At 36.7% G+C, this 16,335-nt stretch overlaps 1 protein-coding gene across 3 annotated transcripts in view; it reads right to left on the bottom strand.

The window, feature by feature from the left end:
- Positions 1-16,335, bottom strand: part of LOC134529188 (serine/threonine-protein kinase BRSK2) — a 172,345-nt gene that overhangs the window by 96,188 nt on the left and 59,822 nt on the right. For all 3 annotated transcript variants that reach the window (XM_063363024.1, XM_063363025.1, XM_063363026.1), the window contains 2 exons: positions 4,447-4,646; positions 3,269-3,487 (listed from right to left, as the gene is read on the bottom strand). In XM_063363024.1, the coding sequence (XP_063219094.1) occupies positions 3,269-3,487; positions 4,447-4,646 (419 nt within the window). The remainder of the gene's footprint in view (positions 1-3,268; positions 3,488-4,446; positions 4,647-16,335) is intronic.

Consider the following 16,335-nt stretch of genomic DNA (forward strand, 5'->3'; position numbering starts at 1 on the left):
TCGTCCCTTCTAGTCGGTCGTTTCATCAAATAGAAGCGCAACTTTCTGATTCTCTACTTCTTTCTTCACCATGTCACAACTGGCCTCACCAATCTTGGGCAGATAAGTGTCTCTTAATGCCCGAGCTGTTGGAATATCTCCAGCACCTGTAATTATGAAGGAATAAATTTAATGATGCAACAATTAAATTATAAACAAAATATTTTTGTGGTATGAACAGTTTGACCTAAATCAAACATTTTAAGAATCTTAGTCTTTTACCAAAGTTAAACACATTATGCAAAACTAGGCCTACTTACCAGGTACATATTTTTGAAGCCAAGCATGGACAGAGTCATTATCTGCCTTTTCTAATGGTATGTTGGCATCTAACAACATTTTCGTGAAGTCCACAATGAATTCCTCTTTATTTTCCCTGCTACTCTGTGCGCGATCAATTGCATTAATAATACTTAACTGCTTCGGGGTTGAATTATTTTTCAAGTGTGCTTCTTTTTTCCGTTTGTGGGACTCACCCTGAACATGCTTCTTGCAAGTGTCTTTTCGCAGCCACTCCACACGACTGTCGCAATACTTGCACATCATAATTTTACTTCCTTCATCAAAAATAAAAAAGCCATCACTTTTAAATTCCTTTACACGTTCATGCAAAGTTAAAAATTTTGGCATGTTGAACTAACCAACAATTAATTATCTACAATTGAAACTTACAATCATGTGTGCAGAACAAAACTTCCAAGAAAAATTTTTTTTTCGAACTCAGGACCTATGTATTGCGTTCATTGTGAATACTGAACATTTCCACAACGGCGCCATTTTGGAATAGTGGCAATATTGCCTTTTTAAAAACATTGTGCTATATTGGATGGATAACCTACAGTTCAAATAAGTCACAAGCACAACCTGAAATCTTCCGAAGCTAAACGTTATCTTAGGTTACGTTGGCATTATTTAAAATACTTTATGACCGTAAAATAAAAATATTTTAATCCTTAAATTATGGTGTTTTTTCACTTGCGATCGGAAAACTTAAGAACTGTTCGGGTGAGCGGCTTTCTACATCTGGATAGACACATCTATGCATAGAAAGAGTCTGTGACTCTTTGGTCTAGTTTGCAGTATCAACAAAGAAGATAGCGCGTGACTTCGTTAATAAAATATATTACCACGATCGTGTCTACGGATGGTTCTATTTAATTTTTTTCCTGACAGCTTTCTATATGCGACAAGTTATCTGAGGTTAGAAAAATATATATTATAAATTGGTAACGTTGCTACGGAGAAAAAAAATACTGTTTGGATTCCAATCCACATCCCTTACCGAATGAATTTATGAGAATACAAGTTTAATACTCTACTCACGTCAGATTTTTAAGGATTGTTGAAATTTCTTGCCATATTTACAGTTATAAAACGTATTAAATATTATTTTCGTAGTAAGGTGGTACAAGTTGGCACTGTCTCTGTTGTGTTGAACAAAGGAGTCAATGCATATTTTTTACGTATTTCGCGTGTTTTATCGTGCATTGTCAACACAAGGCAAATTTCGTGAGAAAATCAGATTTCATGAATATTTCGCGTTTTTCGTTTTTTCGCGATCACGAAAATTGCATGGCCCTACTCGTCTAGTTATCATTATCTATACATTTCTTATGTGATGTCTCGTAGCACAACTGTAAACAAGTCACTGTATTACTCATCAAGTTATCATTATCTATACATTTCTTATGTGATGTCTTGTAGCACCACTGTAAACAAGTCAATGTATTACTCATCAAGTTATCATTATATATACATTTCTTATGTGATGTCTCGTAGCACCACTGTAAACAAGTCCATGTATTAGTCATCAAGTTATCAATTATTATCATCTATACATTTCTTTTAAGCACTGATTTCCCCTTAAATAAATACATAGCAAAGTGAAACAAACATCGAAGCAAAAGAAACAAACAGACAAGTTAAAAGAGTTTGTCCACTAATCCCAAGCTTCTCAGTCAATGAACAATGAAAAATCTGACCTGAAAGGGCTTTTTAACTACAAAAAAATAGTTTACATGAAAGATGAGATTATTTATTATTTCTGTAACTTATTTCATCATTAGAAAAAAAACATACAATTAAGGGATTTCTAGCAAAAAAAAACAACTCCATAGTTCCCAAAAGAAAGATGCTGGTAAATGTAAAAAAAAAAAACATTTCCCCCTCTATTTTTCTAACCTATAGTTTGTATATTTAAAGATTTTAAATATTTGTAAATACAGAAGAATCCCAGTAATACAAGGCTGTTTGGGGACATAATTGTCCCCTACATTATAGATTATCCATATTTTCTTAAAGAGTTAATCCACACTCCCCATCACAAAAAAAGAAAAATTTAAGCTTTCATAAAAATTTTAAGTGTGATATTCATCACTCAGGAGCGAAAGTACAGGTGACACACGCAAAAGTCTTTCTAACTTCCCTTCAAGCCACCAATGAATAGTTATTAGCTGTACCCCTGTGAGACACATGAAAGTAATGGTTAGTAAATCTTTGAGAATTGCCCGCAGCTTACAATCTCCATTCACATCACCCCCTTGCCCAAACCCACCGAGATAAAAACATTACTCTGGAAGGAAATTTCCCAAAGTGACGTAAACAAAAGTTTTTTGTCTTCCCCATCCCTTTGTTTGTACAAGTTTTTACTAAGATTCAGGAATGATATTCAAAGTTATTTTTAAAAAAATGTGGTTTAGAATTGTCTACAACTTATTTCTGAAAATTGTAGTCCTACATCACTTTGACAACAAATCTTGTGTGTATGTTCCTCTTTTAAAATATACGTGACTGTTAACTCTTGGGATACATTACGCATTCATGATGTACTTGCACTTGCTTTAATATATTCTTTTTTTGATGAGGAAAATTTCAGTTATTACAGGTTAAATAAGTTTTCATTTTATGTGATATTGCTCAACACTAAGAAAAAGGAAACAAATAAAAAACGAGCAGACTGTAAGAATATGGTAAAAGTATGGGTTTTAAGTCGCACAGTTATGCACATTTGTGTTAACACAAATGGACCACGAAGTAGGCTCCGAAACAGTTGGTAATAGGTAGGATGCTTATAATTTTGAGTCATGCCAGCCATGGGTATTGGGATTAAACCCACGACTCTTGACGCATAATCACATCACATTAGGAATCATGGTCATCAAGGAATTGTGACTGGAAGAAATAATGCTCAACAACTGCTGTTCCCAAAACCAGTAAATATGTTTCTTACTTGAACTGCTGCCTGCGTGGAGTAAGTGGAGAGCCCTCACTGATTTCACCAAACTGGTAGCTTGAGGTACCGTTAATCTTGCACATATCAATTCGCTTCCTTGGAGGATCACTCGACTCAGAACGTACGCGCACAACAGAATCTGTGTCATCTTCGTATGCCGGCCTTCGTCGCTTGCGTTCCAACAGCAGAAAATATATCACTTTTTCTGTGTTGTGACTGTAACAACAGACAAAGTATATCCTCAATACATAGTCAGTTTACATCTACACAGTTTGACTTTAGGAGACTTACGGCTAGTTGCACCACTCTGCTCTTTGATCCGGGATCCGGTCATAGCCCAAAAATGATCTGAGGATCATTCTTCTAAATTTTGCACCAATACATACAAGGACTACATAATCTTTGTTCACATGCATACATTTTCAATCTGTGACAACAGGCAGCAGCAGTGTCAAAGAAATGTTAGGTGCATTTCTATTGGTGGGCTGGAACGATATGAGTAGCTTCAATCGACTCTGAAATGGTTGATGCGATTGCCAAAAGATAGCAGCACATACTGTCGCTGCCTCATCTTTTGAATTTTAAAGATGACTGAAAACACATACTTGTATTTAAAAGTTAATACATTATGAAGCAGTTGGAAATATGACCATGTTTTGTCTATATATATAAAAAAAGGGGAAGTAATGACGATGAAATTAAACCACAATATTAAAACATTAAAACATAAAATATTAAATTTAAACATTTAAATATTAAATTAAAACAAATATTAAAACATACAATTGAAACATTAAACCACAATAACAAGCATTTCATAAACATAAAACATGATGTTAGATGAAAAATGACCATCCTAATAAATTATAACATAGCATATCATACATTTATGAATTATCAAAAGTGTTTAAATCATTTAAGAGAGCACAATTTTCAAAGAAGTAATTTGAAGAACTACTAATAAAATGTACATAATCAGCACCAATATTCACTCTTACCCATCCCTTTTTACATCTGCAAGCCTGTAAAGAGTTTATTACTGCTAACTACTGCATGTCTGGACAAACTGTGCAAAAATATTTCAATAAGACATTCCAATGCATTAGATGGTATTTTACATTTCATAGCTAGCACACACCTACACTTCGTAAGCACTGATATAAATGAAGACTTACTTAGGACTCAGAAGTTCTTGGATTAGCTTTTCACGATCTTTAAAGCATCCTAGACTGGAGATGGACTGGAGAACATCTGGGTCCATGGCATCTATGGAAGGAATAACATGGGTCTGGACCACTTCCATCATTGGCAGTTCTAACTCTATCTCCCCTCTACCACCAGCTGTTACCCATGGATGTCGATTGATCTCTGCCAACTGAAACACACATCAGTCCCTTATTATGAAACCATTTCACAGATACCAATATCATCAAAAATGCTAACTTACAAATCCTTATGATGCCACATCAACATTAGTAATAACTGAGTCCGCTTCACACTGATGTGGATTGAAAGTTAGAGGCTGGGGTAAAGGAACTTTTGGATCAGGAAAACTTTGGACAGTAAGAGAAAATTTCCACAGGGATAGTTTGAGATTTACAAAGTCAAAATATTTCCATAAATGAACAATGAAAAAATTATGTAAATTTTAATACGGAGAACCTAACATATAATACCAATTGGATACGGACAGGACTCTTCAAGAACAACAAAAATGCAGCAAATAAGCAACTACACATATCCCTCACTTAGCACGTCTTCAGATTGCGCGGATTCATTTAGCGCGATGTGAATTTTACTGCCCCAGTCTTGAATAACACGTCTGTAAATTTCAGTTAGCACGAAATCTCGGCAGGCAAAAAAAAAAGTTGAGTACAACGCCACAAAGTCTGTTTCAACTTCTGTAAACAACAGATGTGCTGTGTGCCGGTAACTGTACGTGTTTTATCACTCATAATGCATCGTGTTCAAGTATTTGAGACGAAACTAGAAATATTACGGCACGCAGATTGTCATGAAGGCCACGCTTATGTTGGTCGCACTTTAGTTTTAAGCAAGTCAACTGTGCGCACAATCGTACGAAATAAGGACTCTTACCAAGAGTTTATATAAGTCATGCTGTTGGTTGTACTAGCGGGAATATATTTGACATTAGATACGGGAACAGAAATTAACAGACGATTCACGTGGAAAAGGTTGTTAAATGAATGTTGCGATGTAAAAAAATAATCATTGGCCTGACAGGATTGGTGTGAACCAGGTGGTGATACAAGAAAAAGCACCTAAATGTTTGAAAAATTAAAATGTAATTATCCGGACAGTAATATCGGTTTCACTGTCATTAAAGGATGGTTTGGAAAGGTACGCGACGTGAGATGAAGGTCACGCCCGGGCGGGCAAGTCAGCCAGCCATCTGACGATAAAGTACATAACCACGTATCTCATGTTACGCGGTGTCGTATTTGTCATACAAAGTGCGATGGGAGGCATATAAAGATAATAGGTGTGACATATTTATGGTTGAGTGTTATTCAGCGCATTTATATTACGTAAAGTATATTTTCCTACACAATTTTGGAAGATATTAAATAAATTAGCCTTGCTATTTATGGAAACTAATGCTTCAGAATACGCAAATTCAAATAACACGAGCATTTTTAGAAATGAATTAGTCATGCTAAGTGAGGGATAGGTGTACTGTGTGTTGCGTGATTGATCGTAACTATTGATTCATATAGTTGCAACTGTCATAATCACTTTTTTACATAGCAAAACTGTTCCCATGATTTTGTTGTTGTAGTCCATGGTCATAGATAATATTGTTTATATTTTCCTGCTAATGAAAGCAATAAATAATTGCCTGTTGTACATTGAAAATATCAAAATAAAGTCAAGTGTTTAATCATGCATGCTAAACATAATTTTGTAAATGGGTCATAGTAATGATAATTGAACTTACTAAAAACTGTGCACATTTTAATGTATACATGAATTTAGTTAGGTTAAAATCCATTGTTTTCCTAGAAAATTACTTCTTAACAATGTTACAGTTTGCTTCATGATAGTACACACACATTATCTCTTTTTTGGAAACAACCAAAGATGCATATACACCACCAACTAGATGTACACACCTAGATAAATAAATATAAATTTACATTCATAACACCAGCCCTTAAATTTATATTGTTGCAAACTCTAACACACAGCATAAAAAGAAAATTATAGACTCAGATAATCATTACATAACATAGAAGTAACTTGGTCAGACCAAAATACTGTACACATGCCTCATGTTTGGTTTTGTTTAAAGGCTTAGTTAAGGCATCTGCTAACATCTCCTCTGAAGGTATATGCATGATATTGACAATTTTTGACTCAACATGCTCTTTGATAAAGTGATAATTAATGTCAATATGCTTTGATCTTGAGTTAAATGAATTGCTACTCTGTTGTCACAGAAAACAGCAAAGGATCTGCTTACACTTTGTGGGTCGATTTCAGATGTCATATGTCTGAGCCACAACAATTCTTGTATGGTGAATGCCAGAGCCATCCATATATTCTGCTTCACATGTCAACAATGCAACAGTTTTCTGTTTTTTACTAAACCAATATATTAAACAACCACACAATTTGAAAACACAACCAGTAACCGAGTATCTGTTGTTAAATGTTTCCCCAGTCAGCATCACAAAAAATTACAGTCAATTCACTTCCATAATTTTTGGAAAACTCTAGTTTATAACTTAATGTACCCTTCAGATATCTTAGTAACCTTTTATGACTCTTATTGAACCTACTTAACAGGTTACTTGCAAAAGAAATGCCTGGTCTACTGATCTGAGAAAGATACAGTAAGCTGCCACTGGCCTCTTGGTATGGAACACTCACTTCACGGGAATCTTGTTCACCTTCAGCATCTCAGTCCAGTCCAGGATCAAGTGGGGTAACCACAAAGTTGGCATTTGCTATGCCAAATCTGTCCAAAATCTCACTGATGTAGCTCTCCTGAGAGATCCATATGTTACCTTCTTCGCGATTCCTGGTAATAGTCATACCTAGCCAATGACTAACTAGGCCAAGGTCTTTTACCTTGAAACATTACTGGAGTGATTTTTTCTGCTTGTCCAGAAAGTCTCTGTTGTTTGCAAAGAACAACAAATAATCAACATAGAGAGCAATTATTACTAGGTTTTCACCAACTCTCAAATAGTAAATGCAGGGATCGGCTTTTGACTGGATAAAACTGAATTCTGAAAGAACTTTTTTTTCCCTTCTGATTTAAGTTTCTTCCTAATTGCTTTAATCCATGAACAGGTTTTTTTGATTTCCACACTTTAACATCTTGAGGCATGCCAAATTCTTTGGGTGGGATAGCATATATATCCTCATAAAGATCCCCATATAAGTATGTTGCTGTTACTTCCATATGATCAATTTCAAAATCTTCTTTTGCTAAGAAAGCCCATAAGTATCTTATGAGAGGAAATTTGTCAACAGGTGAAAACGTTGTGTTGTAGTGTAGTTTGAGCCATATACCTGACTACACCCTTTCATTACAAGGCAAGTCTTAAAAATGTATGTTTTGTCATCATAGCTGGGTTTGACCTTCAGCATCCACTTTGTTTTTAGGGGTTTAACACCTATTGGTAAGTTTACTTCATCAAAGGCATCTTTTTTAACTGAAAAAAAATTCTTTCATAATAGCCTCTTGCCAGTTCTTGAAATTCTCCCCTCGTAAGGCTACATCAACGTTGATATCTTCCTCAGTGAAACAAGTAATGTGATCAAACCACACTTTTGGTTTTGGGGTCCGCGCGGAACGCCGAGTAACATTTTTTACTTGTGTTCTACATGCTGGTCTTCAAAGCCAAGGAATGGTTCATTAATGTCCTCGTCTTGACTCACTACATTTTCTTCCCCAGGCCCATTGTGCAGTGTACTTTCTTCCACTTCCTCTGATGATTGCATGTTCATGTCATTCCTACCTTCTAGGAAAGATACATCTCTTCTGATTATAACATTATTGTTTCCAGATCAAGAAACCTAAACCCTTTAGTTGAGTCACAGCACCGGACAAAAGCCAGCTGTGCAACCAAAAACTTTTAGGTAAGACAAATTGTGGTTTCCTACTATGCCATATTTGATAGGGCTTCATCCCTCTGAGGGTACAAGAAGGGGACCTGTTGGTTAAATAGGCTACTGTAGACACTGCTGCCCAGATATCCTTTTTTTAAGCCTGCATCGAACAGCATTGTTCGAGCCTTGTACACAAGTGTTCTGTTGGCTCTTTCTGCCACATCATTTTGCTCTGAAGTATATTGTACTGTAACAGGGTGTCTACTGAGTTACAAAAATAAAAATTAGTGACTTTTTCTTGACTTTTTCGTGACGATTTTTACCGAAGTGTGACCACGAAACTTGTCAAAATGGTATAATTTTTAAATGTTATAAAATTAAGTGTAGCCTATACCTTACATTAAAAATAAAATGAAAAATTGAACGTTTGCTTTTCTTTATCAAAATGTAAAGGCCTAAGTGCCGGAAAAAAAAGACTTAAGTTAAGCCTACAAATCAAGGTTAGTTTGAAACTTAATTGAATATATATAATTATATCTGCTTTCCCGCATGCCAATTTTTCGTCGCACTTTAAGCGCTAAAACACGTTAACATTTGTTGGCAAACATTTTCAGCACATAATATCATAGAAAATATTACAATTCCATTCCGTAGCACTTTAACCTCTTCGAAAATGATTTCAGTTGGAAAATAAAATGTGGCGGCAATTTAGGGATTTTATGTTTTGTAATTTATAAACATAGTCGTTAAAAAATCCAAAACACGAAAATACATCACACATTTTGTGCACAAATGTTTGGCTTTATTTTATCCCAGCCAAACATAAATTTTCGTTTCGTACACACAAGCAAACAGTAAACAAACGAACTCAACGCTATAAGTTCCATTATGAACGATCGCCATTTGGCTAACAACTATCGATATGGACGCGGGTCGCGCACATTGACGCCTTGACAGCTACAATCGATTATGCGCGATCGTTGTGCGCTCTGTAGAGTAAGAATGAAACTGACTACGCGGTGGCTGCCACGGAACGAATACTTTCCTTTTTTAAGCGTGTAAGATACGAGAATTTAATAAATTACGTTTTCACGGCATTCTAATGGACTTTCTTTTAAATAAAGAAGAGCAAATCGCTATTTTTAAAATTTTCTTGACATTCTATGTGAAAATTACGACGTTGTACGTAGGAGAATAAAAGCTGCACGCAACATTTTAAACGGGATTTTAAAGCAAATGTCTTATGGCGAAAATGGCGGGACTGGCCTAGTTAAACACGGGAAAATATATTGTGTGGGAACATCTTAAGCGATGATTTTCCTGAAAATGCAAGATGCCAAAACCACAAAAATATGGTATATACAAGATCAGTGCACAAGAAATACACATTAGCCTTGTAATTAATTTTTTCGTGACTTTTACCAAAATATACTTAAAAATTGTGACTTTTTCGGGACTTTTGTGACCTTTTACAACATTCGTGACTTTTTCGTGACTTTCGTGACTTTCGTGACCTAGTAGACACCCTGTGTAAGCTGATGGACTATACCTTCAGAACGAAGATAATTCTTCATCTCTACATTCACATACTCCCTACAATTATCTGACCTGGGTGTTTTGATTGTTCTGCCAGTTTGCTTCTTAACAGTAGCTTTTAAATTCTCTGAAGACTGTGTTGACTTCAGACTTTTCTTTCAGGAAATAAACAAACATCATTCGAAAGTAGTCATCAATAAAGACTAAGAAGTAATGACAGCCACTGACAGATGGGGTTTCCATAGGAATGAGATCTAGAATGTTTTCTTAATGCCTCTTGCTCTACTTGAATGGTAATCGTGATAGCTTTCCCATAATATACAGCTCACATGGGTCTTCAACTATGATGTTTTCATCCAGACCTTCAGAATTTCTAACGAGTTTCAACATTCCTTTCCTATTTAAATGTCCTAGCCTTTCTGTGTAATTACATTGCATCATTTCTGGGGTATACATGCAATAAATTCAATTTCTTAAATAGGCAATTGCAAATAACTCACTGGTCTTAGCATCACGAATATAACCTCCCATCTTGTCGAAAGTTATTACGTGACCATGTTCGACTATCTTGTTTACAGATACCAAGCTGACAGTTGAACTAGGGATATGCAAAACTCCTTTGGTCTCGCCCTCAAAAGCCTTTTTGCCATTAAAATAAGTCCACACTGCCAGAAACATCTGCAGTTAAGTCTGATCCATCAGCAGCTAAAATTGAATTGTTACTAGGTTTCACATCATGGAGCATACTGACATATTTTGTTACATGTACTGATGCACAAGAATCCAAAAACTACAGCTCTCTTTTATTGTTTAGTTGAGGACTTGAACTTGCGACTAAAAATCCCTTTTACCATCACTCCATTGTCTGGCAGCAGGAAAATGTTTTGGTTCAAATCTATTTTCCGAACTCATGTTTAATTTATGCCATAAAAATTTAGCCAAATGGTTAGGTTTATTACACTTCAAGCACTTGAGTGGCTTCTGAAATTGCCTCTTATTAATAAATGCTGACTCATTTTGATTTACGTCTTAAATCTTGACTTCTTGCAAAAGCTTAACTTAAATGAAATCCCATGTAATGGGTGTCCCAGAATTTTCAAGAGCCATGATTCTCAGTTTTTAGTGGTCTGGTAAACCAACTAACAAAAGGGTACCTACTCACTCATCACTCACACTGAACTTCATTTCATTTAACTTGAATGCAGTTGTGATAATTCTATCACAATAATCGCCAGTTGACTTGCATTTATCTATGGTCGTCGTTACTAAAGATCTCAGTAAGATGATGCCTGGTAAGACCCAAATCTTCGAAAGTGTTTTCCAAAGCCTTCCATGCTTCGGCTGCGGTTTCAGTATCACGTATGTGCGAATAATTTGTCTTGTCAACAAAGAGAACTATGCGAGAGTGAGCCTTTTTATCCTTTTTCTTCCAGGTTTCGTCCATTTTCAGAGCTCTTGAGGCACTCTCTATCAAATCCCATAGATCGTCGTGAACCAAATATGACTTCATTGCAAATTTCCATGTTGAAAGTTTTCTCTCCCAAACTAATTTTTCCACCGTAGGTAAGTACTCATCCCGAACTTGGAGCACTCATTTTTAAGATACAATAAAGATTCATCCGAGACAATATGAGTCCTGATAGGGTTGAGGTTAAGTAAACACAATGTGACATTGTTCGCACACAAAAAAAACTAACTCTCATGACCACGGAAAAATTCATTTCAAGTCATCCATTACTGACTGGGCCCATAAACATTGTTAGGATATGGAATAACGATGCTCTTTAAAAAATGGATTAACAATATTTCAGTTTGCTTCATGATAGTACATAGACATCTCTTTTCGGGAACAACCCAAGATGCTTATACACTACCAACTAGATGTACACACTTAGATACAGAAATATAAATTTACATTCCTAACACATAGACCTGTATAGTCCCAAAGTAGATTTGTGATACAAGAAAAAGTAACTTCCTGCCAGACTTTTAGGAAAGTTTCTTCCATTTTTTTTCCTGAGAATTTGGGATCCTGCTTAGTTCCATTTTTTTTTAATTTAAAACAGTTGTTTGTTCAGTTTTGAACATAAATATTAGAGATTATGGCTATTTCAAAGAAAAATAATGTAAAAGAATATTTAATTATATATTGTTACGATTTACCGGGTTCGTAAAGGATAGCCCAAATTAAGATATTATTACACAACAGTTTTATTTATTGCCACTACTTATGTCACTTACAAATAATCTTCTAAAATGACAAATAATGAATTGCACTTAAAAAAATGTTGCTTCCCCAGTCACTCGTTCCACACACCTCGCTGGGCCGCACCTCTGTCGCAACTCTCGCCGCAGCACCCATCGTGGGTATCCGCCGCGGGACTCCGTCGCCGCACTCCGTCGCCGCACTCCGCCGCCGCCGACGCACTTGCCTTCGCCGAGGATCCACTTGACGCCTCGCTCAGAACTTCGCTCAGGACTCCGCCGCGCCCGCGACACTATTACCCGGAACTGAACCCTTTGCCCTGGAACCTTTGTCCAGGAACTTCGCCGCTCTATCACCCGGAAAATCCGCCGCGGGAGAGCTCCCGCCTGAACTCTCACTGAACTCCGCCCGGAGGCCGGCGTCCCGGGCTTATATATCGACCCAGGCGCCTTCTCAAATCCACCAGTGTGGCTGGGGCCAGTCACATCATTCCGCATCAACCCGACGGCAGAAATCTCTCGAAACACGTGTCGGCAGCTGCCAGGTGGCGCGCGGGACTCCGCAGCTGTCAGGTGTCAGTTACGTGTCAAAGGCAGGGAGTCGCGCGGGGAGTGGAGGGAAGAAGGGGGGAAGGCGACAATCCTTGTTATCTTCCAGGCACGCGCGGCGCATCTCATGTTGCGCCGGCCACCAGCCAGCTCTGCACCTGTCGCGGCCTTGCACACGTTCGTAACAATATGTTATAAAGGAATTGTCATTTGTATAGAGGTATAAACAGAGCTCGGAAGGAACTCATTCATTTGAACGGGTTCTGTTCATTTTGTTCCTTTTCGTTTGGAAAAAGTAAAGAATCCATTTAATTTTCAACAGTAGAATGAAGTTGTGAATTTTTTTTTCTTTTTTCCATGAACTAGAAAGACTGTCTATTACTTTTGTATCAGGTTATGATGTAAATCTACCATAGAATAATAATTTTAGTATATTTACCGAAGTAACTTATTAGGACTAAGGAGTACTGTGACTGTACTAGAGGAGAAATCAAATACTGCCTATTAAAAACCGCATGTTTTTGCGGTTTCCGAGTATTTAACGCTTCTCACTTTTGGCTTGTTAGTGAAAAATGTGAACCAGAATAGATCAGGAAGAATGCATGAAACATTTACCATAGAATGGTTTTGACAAACATTTAAGTTTAGTTTCCAAGAACAGAAACAACATTATAGTATCTTGCAATCTGTGCAAACCTTTAATGAAAACACTGAGTGCTGCAAAAAGTTATTATAAGTTTAGGAGGAACTTATTGGTTAGTAACGTAACTTACTAAAATTATAAATATATAACTTAAGTTTTAAGTACTGGACTTATTACAAAATATGTAGGTACTAATAAAATCATGTTTAGTACTTACACTCAAAGATCAAAGAACCATAAATTGCTAACTTTAAACATCAAGTTACACAATGAACTGAGTAACTGGATTTAATGACCATGCATAACATTATTGTAAATGTCTGAATTTTCCAATGTAACTAGTTTTTCAAAATAATTTAAATTTTTATTTTTTACAGAGACAACATTGAAATTATCTGCAGGCCCTAAAAATTCACAATTGTTTAAATGAAAAATATTGGGTGAGTCTTCCACCCAAGAGGTACAAAAAAAAAAGAGGCAACTCTTGAAAGATGGGGCTCAGAGAATGTTATCGTAACACAAAAATTACTAGATACTAAAATTGCAAACTTTGTTGTGAATGAATGCATTCCACTGCAAATAGTTAACCAACTGTCATTTATTGATCTTGTACGATTAGGACTTCCCAAGAATCTTACCATTGTTCTCCAAAACCCTAAAAGAGAGGATCAACAGAAAAGCCAAATGCAATTAAAGATAAAATGATTGTAAATATGGCTTGTGTCGACTTTTTTGCAACAACTGTCGACTATCGTGTTTACATGTTAATTGTCTCAACACAAAATGAGATTATTTCCCTATTAACAAAGGAGATGAAAAAATCAATCATTGACAAAATTAAGATTTTTCCATGATCATGGATTGGACACCTGACCTAAGCCATAAGGAACAGGTATCCTTGAGAGTTCGTTATATATACGAGAACAATTAAACCAATGAAATATCACTAGAAGAAAGTTTTATCGGCTACAGCATTGCCAGTGACACCACTGGTAAAGCTATCACAGATTTGCTAATGAAGGAATTGGTAAAAGGATGTGGGCTCGACCTGGATAGCTGCAGAGACCAAGGGTATGATAACTGAAAAAGTATGGTAGGAGTAAATAAAGGTGTACAGACACAAGTTTGAAAAGAATTTCCTTGAGTTATGTTAACTCCTTGTGCCTGCCATAACCTAAACATGGTCATTTCAGTTGATATCAAGTCTTCAGTGAAATCTACATCAGTTTTTAGTAAACTGCAACGTGTTGATACAATATATGCAATTTCTTCTAATCGTTGGTGTAATATCAGTGAGAACATACAAAGCCTGGCATTGAAGCAAGTGTGTGAAACATGGTGGAAAGCATGCATTAACTCTCTGCAAGCTGTTCGCTAACAATATCGTGAAGTACGTAATGCTTTAATAGAGTTGTCAGAGAGTGTTAATCATGCCACAACTGCATCTGAATCCATCATTTATTATATTGAGGATTTTTCATTTCTTATGTGCTCAGTAACTTGGTACGAGATACTGTTTCATATAAATTTAGTGATCAAAAGGCTTCATGGAACTCTTTCGGACATTCCGATGACACTGACTCAGTTTCAGAAATGTGACGAATTCTTGAAAACGTTCTAAATAAGAGGGCTCAGAGATGCAAGCTAAAGAAATAGCTGAAGAAACAGACATTGAACTTTTTTTTAAAGAAAATCGTCACAGCAAGAAGCATCTGTTTTTTTACGAGGCATGTGATGTACCTCAATCTTCTCCAGAAGAAACGTTTCAAAGAAATGTTTTCATACCGTTAATAGACAATACAATGGTTTCATTCAGAGAATGATCAAATAAACTTATGATCCATGAAAACCAATGGGGATTTTTATTTGATCCAATAACCTTCCTTCAAGAGAAGAAATCAAAGATATTGTAGAGAACTCCAAACTCTTCTTACCGAGAAAAGAGTTTCTTATATTAACAGTAATGATCTCTTTAATGAGTTGTTACATGTAGGATCAGTTCTTAAGAATGGCAAAGAACAGTCGACACCAATTCACATCTTGAAGCCTTTAAAATTAGACACTAACCAAAAGGATTTGTTTACAAATCTTTGGATCAGACTTATAATATTGCTAACTATTCCAGTGACTGTTGTTAGTGCTAAAGGAAGCTTCAATAAACTTAAGCTCATTAAAACATACTTAAGTTCAACGATGCCACAAGAACGCCTCAACGGACTGGCCGTTCTTCCCATAGAAAGTGAGGAAGCCAAAAACATGGATTTATAAATGTGTTTTTTGCTTTTGCAAATGCTAAAGCTAGGAAGATAACTTTTAGTATTAAGAAAATGTTTCTTTTGAGGTTTTTTTTATGATTTATTTTTGTTTTATAAATTTGAAAGCAAGTAAGCAAGATATGCTAGTATAAGTATTGTTACCACCGCAAGAGACCAGATCACGATGCCAGGTTCACTGACTGGCCTCCCCCCTCCGCTCCCTGCGCATCGTCCTTCCTCGATGCTGTTATCCATCGCTGAGCGGCCTTGGGAATTCAGCGGGCTGCCGCGCGGAGTGGCGTGAATGGGCACCGCCTTTCTCGACTTTTCGGGCGTCGGGTCAGCCCGGGATGATGCATCTCATCACAGCCACTCTGGTCAGTTTGAGAAGGACACTTCAGGTACTTAAGCAGTGACGCCGGCCTCCGCGGGAGTGCGGCGAGGGTCCCCCGACGAGTTCCGCAACAGTTCCAAGAGTTTGGAGAGTTCCGCGAGTGAAGGGAAGTGCGACATCGGCAAAGAGGGTGAGAGACCCCATCGAGAGTGGTGTGATGCGGAGCCACAGGTTCAAGTGAGTGCAACTGAGTGGTGCAAGTCTGTGTGTGTGGACAGGCGTGTGGTAAGGGGCGAACCACTGTTGAGCCTAGGTCCAGTGAAAAGTACAAACTGTGGAACTTGATATTGAGTGACTTGCGAATAAACATTTTTAAGTGTCAGTGATTGGTGATCTGACATTTTTTAAGTACAATTATTTACTAGTACTGTAAATATTAGTAATTAATAAAACTGTAATT

The sequence above is a fragment of the Bacillus rossius genome, chromosome 2, assembly GCF_032445375.1.
Source record: "Bacillus rossius redtenbacheri isolate Brsri chromosome 2, Brsri_v3, whole genome shotgun sequence".
In the NCBI taxonomy this organism is placed as follows: Eukaryota; Metazoa; Arthropoda; class Insecta; order Phasmatodea; family Bacillidae; genus Bacillus; species Bacillus rossius.